The 12,646-nt window shown below is 43.4% G+C and overlaps 1 protein-coding gene, 1 long non-coding RNA gene and 1 pseudogene across 2 annotated transcripts; all 3 read right to left on the bottom strand.

Moving 5' to 3' along the window:
- Nucleotides 1-831: 831 nt before the first annotated feature.
- On the bottom strand, nucleotides 832-5,851 carry eef1b2 (eukaryotic translation elongation factor 1 beta 2). Its single transcript, XM_085392506.1, has 7 exons — nucleotides 5,694-5,851; nucleotides 5,210-5,332; nucleotides 5,003-5,135; nucleotides 4,866-4,932; nucleotides 4,567-4,692; nucleotides 1,066-1,133; nucleotides 832-938 (listed from the first exon to the last, which is right to left on the bottom strand). Exons 1-7 carry the CDS (start codon nucleotides 5,771-5,773, stop codon nucleotides 852-854), a joined length of 684 nt encoding a protein of 227 aa, XP_085248632.1. The 5' UTR covers nucleotides 5,774-5,851; the 3' UTR covers nucleotides 832-851.
- Nucleotides 1,562-2,536, bottom strand: LOC146647251 (uncharacterized). The gene is made up of 2 exons (XR_014908941.1): nucleotides 2,131-2,536; nucleotides 1,562-1,886 (listed from the first exon to the last, which is right to left on the bottom strand). It is a non-coding gene; the product is annotated as an uncharacterized LOC146647251 (long non-coding RNA).
- A 3,288-nt stretch (nucleotides 5,852-9,139) lies between the features above and the next one.
- LOC146647249 (collagenase 3-like) lies at nucleotides 9,140-11,010 on the bottom strand (annotated as a pseudogene).
- Between the last annotated feature and the right edge of the window lie 1,636 nt (nucleotides 11,011-12,646).

Below are 12,646 nucleotides of genomic sequence, written 5' to 3'. Positions count from 1 at the left end.
TCAATTCCGATTTTTTTTGTCTGCTTGTTCACACTACAAATAAAATGCGACAGCAAACGCACACTAGTGTGAACGCTCAAAGCGGCCGCATGCGCAAAAGAAGACGTCACACACACAACGTGCTCTGTTTAGACCCAGAGCAAACAGTATTGTTTGACTGATGGCCTTAATATAAAGACTTTGGACTTTACGTTTCCCCAATTTTTGCTTGAAGTTATTTTGTTATTTACATAATAATGTAGATAACCTAATAATGATCCTTATTGCTGTTTTAGAGGAGCGCTGCTTCAAAGGATAGCTGCAGATTTCTGTCAGAATCTGCAGATTATACAGAACAAAGAAAATGTTCACGTTTCTCCAACGTTGTCTTCCCAACAGTTTCACTGACATCTACACTGGATGGCCAGGAAGCGTTGGCGATGTGTTCTCGGGCACTGATAATTTGTCTGTCTTGTGTCAGTGACGTAAAAGACTGATATAATGCAACATGACCGTTCAAACAGTAGTCACTTTCTAAAACATCGGATGTGTATCAGATTCAGCACCACATACGAAAGGGACCCAGATCGGATTTGTGCTGTTCACACTGTCATACCATGGTCGGATATGGGTCGCATAGGGTCAAAAATAAAATAAAAATAAAATCGGATTTGATGCGCTTTCGCCTGCAGTGTGAACGTAGCCTTAGTGGTTTAATCTTAGGCTTACTTGCACCTGAGTTTAGGATCACCTTTGAGTTTACCTGAAAGCACCCCTGAGCTCCACCTGCTCAGTGCTACAGGTCCCTTAACCACAGGTGTGAGTGTGTGTACAGGTGAGTCAGACACAGTGTATGGTGCAGAGCTTTTATTTCAGATTTTATTGAATGCAGCGACGTCCATCGACTGTACGAAGTCCTCGAACTCCGTGATCTTCTCCTCCAGGATGTCAGTGCCCACCTGAGACAGGTGACATCACACAGGTGAGCTCACACACAGGTAACAGCATTTACTGCTGCAGGTGTGTCACAGGTGATCTAATCAACCTGACAGACACCTGATCAACAAGCAGTAACAGGCCACTCACCTTGTCATCCTCCACCACACAGTTGATCTGCAACTTCTTGATGCCGTAACCCACGGGAACCAGTTTGGCTGCAGGACAGATTAAGCAAAGTTATCGATCAGTGACTACAAGCTGCAGCCATCGGGTTATTGGTCAGTGATCAGAAGCTCTCAGATCAATACGAGTCCATCAGTGATCAGCCGAAAGATGGTGAGTTAGATCATCAGTGAGCCTGATCAATATTACACTTACTCACACACAATCATGTGTCTACAGGAATCACACCCACTCTGATCAATAACCTATTATCAATAAACAGTTCAGAACATCAAAATGAGCCTGTACTAGAGCAGGGCGATATGACCAAAAATATTTATCACGATATACATTCAAAAATTTGCAATAACGCTATAACTGACGATATAATTGACACGAGACAAAATACTTTACAACTCCACAACTTTATTAGGGCAAAACAAATAAAAATAAAAACAATGTATTTTGATTGATTGATTGAATCTTTATTTTGAACATGTTGAAAAAGTATAAAAAAAATAGAATTAAAAGAGACAAATGAACAAAGCAAACAAAAGGAAAACGAGCAACCACAACTCCAAATAACGTCCATGTTCAAAAAGGAGCAGGAAGAAGCATAAGCTTATTTAATCCCACCCCTTTTCCACTATCTAGTATCAATAGACTACAGAAATACCTCCTTGCAATTACATTATATGTGTAATTTTTTTTTTTTTTTTTTTTAAATATATACACATATATGTTTCTATCTATCCATACATACGTATATACACACATATACACATTTTCAATAACCCCATTAACACCTCAAGGATACACAGCCTACAATTTTATTTTTTTATATATATATATATATATATATATATATATATATATATATATATATATATATATATATATATATATATATATATATATATATATATATATATATATATATATATATATATATATATATATATATATATATATATATATATATATATATATATATATATATATATATATATATATATCTACCCATACCAACAAACCCGTGCATGCACACACACATGAAAATATTAGACAAGAACACCCTATCAAATCTCTACCTTTTCCCTGTACCCTGTAAAAACCATATCCTTAAACTGCGCCATGCTTGGACATTGCTTCATATCTTTACTTAGTCTGTTCCACAGCTTCACTCCACACACAGAGATGCAAAAACTTTTTAATGTTGTACGGATACAAGGATGTTTTAAATTTAATTCCCCCCTCAAATTGTATCCCCGTTCCCTTTTAGAAAACATTTTTAGAATATTGTCAGGAAGCAGGTTATTTATTGCTTTATATATAATTTGTGCTGTGAGAAAATGAACCAGATCTGTGAATTTTAGAATTTTTGATTTTAAGAATAGTGGATTTGTATGATCTCTGTAACCAGTTTTATGGATTATCCTTATGGCCCTTTTTTGTAATATAAAGATTGATGATAGCGAACATTTGTAAGTATTGCCCCAAACCTCTGCACAGTAATTCAAATACGGTGCAATCAGGGAACAATAGAGAATGTGGAGTGATTTGTGGTCCAGAATGTGTTTTACTTTACTCAAGATTGAGACACTTCTTGAAATTTTGTTATGTATATGATTTATATGAGACTTCCAGTTTAATTTATCATCTATAATCACACCAAGAAACTTATGTTCAAGTACTCTTTCAATTTCCACACCATCTACATGAATCTGCACTTGTGCATTTCTAAGGGAATTCCCAAATAAGATAATTTTAGTTTTACTTAGATTTAGCGATAGTTTGTTCCTGTTAAACCATTTTTTAATTTTGCACATTTCTGAAGTAATTGTATCCAGCAGCTCCTTTAGATTACCCCCAGAACAAAAAAATATTTGTGTCATCTGCAAATAATACTAATTTTAATATATCAGATGCCTTACAAATATCATTTATATAAATAATAAATAATTTTGGACCCAGTACAGAGCCTTGTGGAACACCACAAGCAATGTCCAAGCATGATGAGGAATGGACACCCAGCTTCACAAATTGTTTCCGGTCACTTAAATAATTTTTCACCCATTGCAGTACAACCCCCCTAATCCCATACCGTTCCAGTTTATTAATTAATATGTCATGATTGATTGTGTCGAATGCTTTCTTGAGATCCAGAAATACTCCAGCTGCATACTGTTTCTGATCTATAGCATTCGTAATCTCCTCAATTGATTCGATTAATGCCAGAGATGTTGATCTTTTTGATCTGAATCCATATTGACTGTCAGAGAGTAATTTATATTTATCTAAGAATTTGTCTAATCGTTTATTAAACAGGTTTTCTAGGATTTTGGAGAATTGTGGTAGTATTTTCACTTCAACAAGCAGCCGGTTTTTATGTGCATCAAAGTTATATAAATATTTAACAGTGCAAATGCAAATTCTTCGCTGACAGTTTAACCAAAAGGCATTTCCAGTGGAAACTGGCCGACATATCCTCAGCATAACCATGTATAATGTCCACAACACTTAAGAGGTTACACACACACACACACACACACACACACACACACACACACACACACACACACAATGTCAAAGCACAGTACGTATCGCTCCGCTTACGATAGCCGTAATGCTCCGACAATCCATGAAGCGGTGCGACTTTGTAGCTTAGCAAAGTCGTACTGAAACATTTGACAGATTTTCGAGCGCCGTGTACATAAAATAGTTTCGAGGTCAGTAAACACAACCAGAGTTCATACATAAGGCACACGGGATTATAAGGGGCTCTGTCGATTTTCAGAAGAATCAAAGGACTGATTTTAAGTGTGCCGTATTTTCCAAACAACATGGTAATAACGACGGCCCGCTAGCATGCTCTACCAAAAATAGTGCTTTGTTGTGTATCTGACGGACGAAAGCTAAACCAGTTCCACACCACTGAGGTTGCAGCATTTTTACAAACCAACTTTCGCCCTTCTCATTCTCAGTCATGCTTTTGGCACCATGTGCGTATGAAAACAAAGGCACTGTGCATGCGCGTTTTTCCCATATTCTATCGCGATATTTCATTTTCTTTTTGTTGCCCAACATTATACCGGCATTACCGTGAACGGTATGATATGGCCCAGCCCTAGCCTGTAATGATATATAATCATTATTTCAGGTGTCACAGGTATACTGATCCACCCAATAACTGATCAGCTCCATTGATCCATCAGTACTCATCTATAATCAATGATCACAGCGTTATCAATGACTGAACTGACAGAGTACTGATCAGTACCTCACTACTGCTCCGAGTGTTAGACACTACTACTACCACCACATCATCTGGTACAATGATTACTGTAATGCTACTGCAGTGCTACCAGTAGTATTACTCTGTGCAGTACCCACACCAGCCCATCTATCCAAATACTGACTCCAACCCTGTGTGTAATACTTTGACCCCACAGTGGTGTGTGTAGTAGTGTATGCAGTAGTACTCACACTGGCCCCACACCAGCCCGTCCATCTGGATACTGCGTACGCACTCTTCGAGCTTCGCCATGTCAGTCTCATCGTCCCACGGCTTCACGTCCAATAGAATCGAAGACTTGGCGATGACTGCGGGCTCTGCAGGACAGGGGAGTGGTTAGTTACTGTGGAAACTGAGCGAGCCACGAGCCGTGCGAGGGTGGGACTCGTCAGGCAGAAAAGGCGTCCATCAGGCGTCAGCCGAAAGATGGTGATTGGTTAATCATCACAGAGTCTGTATTATGCATTGGCTGCGAGGGGGGCGGACCTACTTTTAGACTTCTTGGCAGCGTAGGCGGCGAGACGTTCCTCCTTCAGCCGGGTCGCCTCAGCATCTTCCTGTCAAACAAAACTCAGGTTAGAGTGACCATGACACTGTAGCGTCATGGTGACATCACCACCTCCTCACCTCCTCATCTGAACCAAACAGGTCGATGTCATCATCGTCCTCGTCTTTGGCTGTGGTGGGGGCGGAGCCTGAGGTGGTGTCGGCCACTCCGAGGGGCCCGTACTGACCCAGGGGCTTCTTCACACCTGGAAGACTAAAACAGGAGGCGGGGCTTAGTTGCTGCCGCCAGCATACCGGTATTCACCCCATGATGTCAGCAGCGCTCACCTGCTCTTCTCGCTCTGGTAGGACCGGATGTGGTTGTACCAGCGAACTGCGTGGTACAGGTCAGCAGGGGGCGGAGCCGAAATAGCTTCGAAGACCGCCACGTCAGCCTGGGAGGGTACGTACCTGAGGAGAGAACACATGACCTTGGTTAGGGGTACTCCAAGAGCAGGTGCAGGACTTCACTCAGTCCACGTGAGTCAGCGCGCAGCCTCGCGGCGCGCAGCCGTTAGCAGCATGCGGCTAACGGACTAACAAGCTAACAGCTTGTCACGTCAAACGGAAGTGAATAAAAACGGCATCGGCCCGGACCCTACCCCTCCTTCCAAGACTGGTGCACCTCTCGCGCCAGATTACCGTCCCCTTTCCGGTTTCCTTTCTTTAGCGCTTTAATCAAGGCAGCTAACTGTTAGCTCAGCATGGACCCAACATGACGGCTATTTTGGGTCGCAGTTTCTCCCGCTTTACGGCGGTTCCCGGCACTCACCCTTCGATGTAGCTGCGGTCGGACAGGAAGTCATTGAGCACTTTGAGGCCGGAGGCTGACTTCAGGTCACCGAAACCCATGATGAAGAGGAACCGCGAGGATCCGCCGGAGGAGAAAGAAGAGGGAGGAGGAGGAGCGGGGATCCTCTTTATAGGAGGAGACAGACTCCTCCTCAGAGGAGTGCTGGCGCTCCGCCCCGAGGAGGAGGGAGGAGGAGGAAGGCGTTCCCAGTCCAACTTTATTTAAAAACATCTGCTGACAAGAGCCGGAGAGCGCGGGTTCGAGTCCAGCTCAGGACACGTGACAAACGTTAAAGAGCGACCAATGAAGAGGCAGCACGCTCTGTAGCCTTATTTAGTGAATCATTAGAGCAGACCGAGGAGACTGTGGCTTTGGAGCTGTGTAAATAAAGTAATTATTACCTGTATGTATCTACGGTTACTTCATCATCAGCAGCAACGATCCAGCTCAGCTGCTCCTCTGACTGATGTCAGATCAGTCAGACATGAATAATCGATGGTCCGTTTCATGATGGCGATGTCTCAGTCCTCCTCAGTAACCTGATAAAGTAACTCCTCCTGCAGGTGTTGGGGTGCTTCAGTGTTTCTGCATCTCATCGTGTACCTGAGCTCAGCTAGTCCTGGATCAGCATCAGTATCACATCACCCACAGCTCACCCACAACAGTCAGACCTTCATCTTACATAAACTTCATCCTGCTGTCTGATGTCACAGATAATGTCACTGATGTTGTATATCATCATCTCCATCATCTCCAGCCTGATCTCCAGAGAGAGTAAGATGGACGCTGCTGTCAATGACCATAACATCATCTTCATCAGCAGCAGCGGCATTCACTCAGAGTATTGTTATAAAATCATGCAGATCAGTCTTCACTGTCGCACTTTGATGACATCACACAGCCTGAGACAGGCTATGACAGGCAGGTGAGAGGGAGCAGGTGGTCAGAGTCAGTGACAGATATGAAGCTGAGGTATCGAAATCAGCAGGTCATCAGACTGATGTGACCTCAGTAACGGCTGTGGGGGTTCGAGCGATCCCTGGCAATCCCAAAATGTGACCTCAGTAGAGTGCACACCATCAACTGGCCAGTCAGGGCTAGAAGAACTGCAGGTCTGTTTTACTCAGACCTGCAGTTCTTCTAGTTCTTTTTCTGGAGAACAGCAAACACTAGCCTTCCTGCAGGCACGCAATAAGAGCACACTCAGTGAAGATCATCAGTTTTATCCTGTTCAGACATCACACTCCTCTGTAACTGCAGCCATTTTTATTTCAGTTCTACTTGAACTGATCCTAGTACAGTATTTAACTACTGTAAAGTACTACACAATACAATTCTGGTAACAGTAACAGTTCTCAGCTCACTTCCTGTTTCTGAGCCTCTAGTCAGACTCACCTGAAGCTTGGCTCAGGACACAACAGGAGATGGTCGCTGCTACACTTTGTACCTGAACAGATGTGCGCACAGCTGGTTTAAACCTCTGATCAGATCACACCTTCTGTTGCTCTAAATGATGAGCTCTTTATAATGACATCACTGACATTAACAAACAACTACAGCGTTTATGTAAAAGCACTGCATTACTTTCCTGTCTCTAAGATAGCTGTGAGTCCTCAAACCGACATATGAAAGCAGATGTTTCTGTCACCTGTCCCAGGGTTACCCACAGGTGTGACTCACACCTGTCCAGCTTCACTTTCATTGGCTGTCTGTGTGGTTCAAACTCAGTGTTTCCATTCAAAGTAAGATCAGCAGCTGCTTGCAGTTTGTTCACAGGTCCAGGAGAGGGCACTCTCATTCCACTCTACATATTGACCAACCTGCTAAAACAAACTTTTATTTATTTCATTAATTTAATTCTGACTGACTCTCTTTCCCATGATGCACCACTACTACCAGTTCTGTGGTTTTTCCATCTGCCAAACCCCACTGTACACTCTCGTTTACCTGTCCAAGTGTGGAGGCAGCAGTAAATACAGATGTTCAGTCAGACCCTCAGTTTAAATAAAGTTTGTGTTACCATATTCTGATATGAGTATCACCTGAAACGTACAGGTACTGGTTTTGTACTCTAAGTATTTTTGCCCCTTTATTCAAGTAAAGTTGTACTTGTCCCTTAAATACCGTAGTGTGTACCTGTGCCACCTCAGGCTGTAACACACCTAGACATGATGTATTTACCGTAATTGTCGGGCTATAAGCCGCTACTTTTTGCACAAGCTTTGAACCCTGCGGCTTTTAGTCAGGTGCGGCTTTTCTATGGATTGTCCATGATTTTTGTGATATCGTAAGGTGATTTGTTTTGTTTGTTCCGCTGTTGTACGGCACTACGTTGCCTGGCAGAAGGGCATGTGATCAGACACACAGTATCGGGGTTCAAGAGTGGTATGTTGGTCACATGTCCGTCCGCCAGGCAACATAGTGCCGTACAAGTAGCGCGAAAAACAAACTTCAAAGTAGCGCTACGCGTTCAGCGGGAGGCGTGGATGACGAGCAGCGATAAACTTGCGAAAAGCAAGTTATGCTCAACTCCACTGGTGGATTCTGACAGCGTGGAAAAGTGTGAAAACATCCACGATCACCTACGGATTTCGAAGGGCTGGACTGCTGCATGATGGAGAGGACACCGCCACGGCCCTTCTGAGGGTGTTCGACTCTGACACTGGTTTTGAAAGTGACAACGAAGGAAAGGAGCCGAGAGTGGATGACGAAGCCATCCTGAGCCTGTTCGTTTCCGACACTGGAGAAGAGGACTTTGGTGGTTTTAGTGCGCGGGAAGAAGAGAAAGATGGTGGTGAATGACTGACTTTTCTTCTTGTTAAAGCCGTGTCGCTGCACCTGAGCCTAAAAGGTAGTCCGAATCTATTTTTCTGGTGTGCTGTAGGTTATTGTTATGTACTACATTTGTTACTCATTTATGAAGCACAGTACATGTTTCGTACTTGTAATTACCGCTACTTGTACATATACCTAAAAAGTTATGCAAATATGTACCCGTAACTTGTTTTTCAAAATATTAATAAAAGGGGTGTGTCTCCAAACAGCCATCTCTTTCCTGACAATTCCCTTTGTGCATATTCTCTTACATATGATAAGTCAACATTGAAACACCTGCGGCTTTTAGTCAGGTGCGGCTAATGTATGTACAAAACAGGATTTCCCCCTGATTTTAGCTTGTGCGGCTAATATTCAGGTGCGCTTTGTAGTCCGGGAAATACGGTAACTGGTTTGTGTTTGATGTGTGTGATGTTCACAGGTTGACTTGCAGCAAATAAACAAGGACGACTGTGCCACAGGGAAATTTATATTGAAAACTTTATAAAGCAGTGACATTACAGAAACACCTGAGCTCAGTGAAATCATTAAAAAATGATTGGCTCTTCTTCTCCTTTAATTTGGGATTTTGTGTGAACTTGTCAATGGGTCTAGAGTTTGAAGCAGGACAGGAAGTAGCTGTTCCTCAGCACACGGAGCAGCTTCCCCGTCCTCTGGCTGAACTCGTACATGTATGGTCTACTGTACAGGTAGAAGAAACCTGCGGGACACACGTCACCTGTTTGTTCTGCATTACAGCTCAAAGACCCTGAAAACAGCTGGACAGATGCTCACCTCTGTACAACAGAGCCTCTGTCACTCCGGAGCTCATTTCCAGGAAGGTGTCATCCACTTGTTTGGGGTTTCCGTCGTCCATGTCCACCCTGGCCTCGTCACAGCTGGAAGAGAAATGGGATTAGGCAAGATATTCCCCAGGTGTGACCTGAACATACCTGTAGTAACTGCTGCCTACAAAGAAAAGAGTCTTCCTGGTCTGTGGGTCATTTGGGGGCGGCATCCTTTTCCACTGCTGTGGGTAGACCAAAGCTGGGTATGGATTTAGGATACCCGGTCACGAGGTCATAGCCGCTGAACGCCCAGACGCAGCAGCCTGCAAACAGATGTAAAGAGGATTTCATCGCGGACCTGTGTGAGGGAGGGATGAAGCGTGCTTCAGCAGATGGACACAGACCTTTAAAAAGAAGGACTCGGTCTGACTGTGGGCTCTCGTATGCAGCGTCGATGATAACTGATGCGTCGGGCCAGAAGTTTGTGATGACAGCCTGCTGAGGGGTCACAAGCTGAGGGTGGCTACACCAGAAGAACCTGATCACACACAAATGATCATCTCAGCAACACCATGGAGAAAAACGCTCCACATGGATTTGTTTTACTTTCCTGCCCTTGAAGAAGAGCATCTCTCCTCGCAGTCCAAAACCAGGGTCAAGTCGCAGGCGTCGGGCTTGACGGGCGCCCTAGGGGTCATCATTTGGACCTGGAGGTCATTTCATCAATGTGACATCACAGACAAGCTAGTGCACAAACTAGTGCACAAGTTCGCTTAATCAAATAATGACTCAACATTTGTAGGCCCATCTAGCTTCACAATGACAGAGCAAGTCTAAACTTTGTAATAAAATACCTTCAAGTTAGCCAAGGTTAAGTCACTCCATAATATGACCCCGAAAAAGTACAGTGTTTTTTAATTATTTATAGATAAATATAATTGATGGCATCCATTCAATAAAATTACAGGGAAATTATGCCCTTAGTTGTAGACTGTGTTGTAGAGTGTTACCACAAGTTTTGGTCAAATTGAAAGTTTTTCATAAAGGAAGAAGTGAAGACTCACTGTAAAGGGACTTGATACCTTTAAGATCCCAGGGCAGAACAAAGGTGTCCAGGTTACTGTATGAGTACATTGAATACATGAGAGCGCCAGGGTCATCAGAGTGAGACAAGCCCAGAGAGTGACCAAACTCGTGAGCAGCGACCATGAACAGGACGTAGCCTAGAGCAGAAACTCAGAACCACAGGTCACAGTTTAAGGTAGTCAGGCCACATCCTGAGCAGTAATCAGGAACAAAGTCACAGAGTCACCTGTGTTTGAGTGGAATGTGAAGGTTTCATCATCATCAATATGGGCATCTCCTCCAATCCCAAGTGCCTGGCCAAAGGCGTGGGGGAGATTGCCATCGGGGCCATCCAAGGGGCTGCCGTCACCATGACCTGTTGGAGGGTAATCAGGGTAGACTAAACACACACACCTAAGATTGCATTGGTCTTTATGGGATAATATTACTGTGTGCTTTGTGGACTCACCACTGCGGCTGAAGGAGATCATGATGTCAGCAATGCTGCTATAGATTCTTCTGAACCTCAGGGGCGTGACTTTGGCCCACACCTGCAGAGCTTTCTCTATGGAGTCATCCACCTTCGCCACAGACATGTCAGGTATATAGTACCTTTGCCAAACTTGCATCTTTCTGGGCTGAGATATCGGCACACAGTAAACTGAGTGCCAGGCTCAGCAGAGCACTCAGGCTCAAAATCTTCATGCTTCCTCATGTCTCAGGCTGGTGGTCGAGAAGCTCTTATATATGCTACAGGCTGGAGGAGCTGAGTGACTACCTGCTGTCACCGAGGAAGCGGTCCTTTTATGGATCACAGAGGAAGTCTGGTTTTGATCACATCACGCATACATATTGCCACATCGCTACCGCGGTTTATGGGGAAAATCTTCATGAGAAAAATCACATTAGGAAGTTCTCTACTTGGACAATCATCAGCCTTCAGTGAACTCTCCTGATTTTGTGTTCTCCACAGGAAATCAAAGTGTTGTTGATGGATTAGTGACTAGATTAGACCTCAGGGTGAAGTCAGAGTTACTCTTTTCCAAAGATACAATAAAAACTACTCAAATCTTCAAGGAAGAACACTTTCCTCTGACAATTTTTTTGACAGATTAGATTTACAGTTCGTATTTTTACGTTAGTTTTAGTTGGTTTCCAGGACAGGCTTCTGTTTACCAATCACGCCGTGTTACGATGTGTGAAATAATAACACAGCCATGTCTGAATCTTTGAAGAGCTACCCAGAAGTACCCGGAGGATGATTTGTCTGAGACCCCTGCAGGAAGGTGATTCCACTGATGGGGTGGTATAGGACACACTGAGGCTACGTCCACACTAATGCGTTTTTGTTTGAAAACGCATTGTTTTCTCTCCGTTTTGGCCTCTTGTCCACACTGAGACGGTGCTTTCCCCAAGGGAAAACACTCTCGAAAATGCATACATTTCAAAACGGAGCTGTCCCGTCGCAGTGTGGACACTCGAAAACACAGACTTTCTAAAACGATGACGCATTTTAGTCATGCTATAAACAAAGATAGCGGAGGGCATTATACAGCAGTTGTTTTGATTGCTCTCAATTTTGACAGCCCTAAAAGAGATTAAGATCAGTTTGTACATGCTCCAGATAGCTTTTCTTCAAATGTGAAGTTTAACCAAAAAATGTGGTTAAGCTCCAACACAGAGCTTAACCACTCTGTGACTGATAAGTTCAAGGAGTGTTTGTGCTCTCTAAGGCCCATTAATCATCTGAACTTTCTAACTTCATAACCGTAATTCTCTTTTTCCAAACCCTTCCATACATGAAGAGGGGGGAATTATTGACCGTGCAGCCCAGGATCTGTTCATATACCTGGCGGAGAAGACGAAGGAAAGTGATGTTGTGGATGTCACAGTGAAGGTTTCCTACATTGAGGTGTACAAGGAGGAACTACGAGACCTGTTGCAGCGGCAGACCACCCACAAAGAGCTTCATATCAGGGAAGATGAGAGGGGAAACACGGGTAATCAACTTTTTCTACCTTTACTTTACTTATATTTTAGTATTCAGAGTGGAAATAAAAAAGTAGAAACCATACACCTTCAGAGATGACAAACTGCGTCCTATATTTTCGACCATCCATCTGAGTATCATCCTATTGATAGACCGTTGTGATGTTATTAACACTTATGTATTTCAGGATAAAAAGTTTGAGAGAGCGCACTGGAGAAATCACAAGTACCGCAAAAGATATTATATACTGTGTAATCATTTACAGTCAGCGGCTC

Source organism: Rhamphochromis longiceps, linkage group LG19 (assembly GCF_057381845.1).
Source record: "Rhamphochromis longiceps isolate RC_006_pf linkage group LG19, R_longiceps_female_GT1.1, whole genome shotgun sequence".
Lineage (NCBI taxonomy): Eukaryota > Metazoa > Chordata > Actinopteri > Cichliformes > Cichlidae > Rhamphochromis > Rhamphochromis longiceps.
Note: the sequence above shows the minus strand (reverse complement) of the source record. Positions and strands in the feature narration are given on the sequence as shown.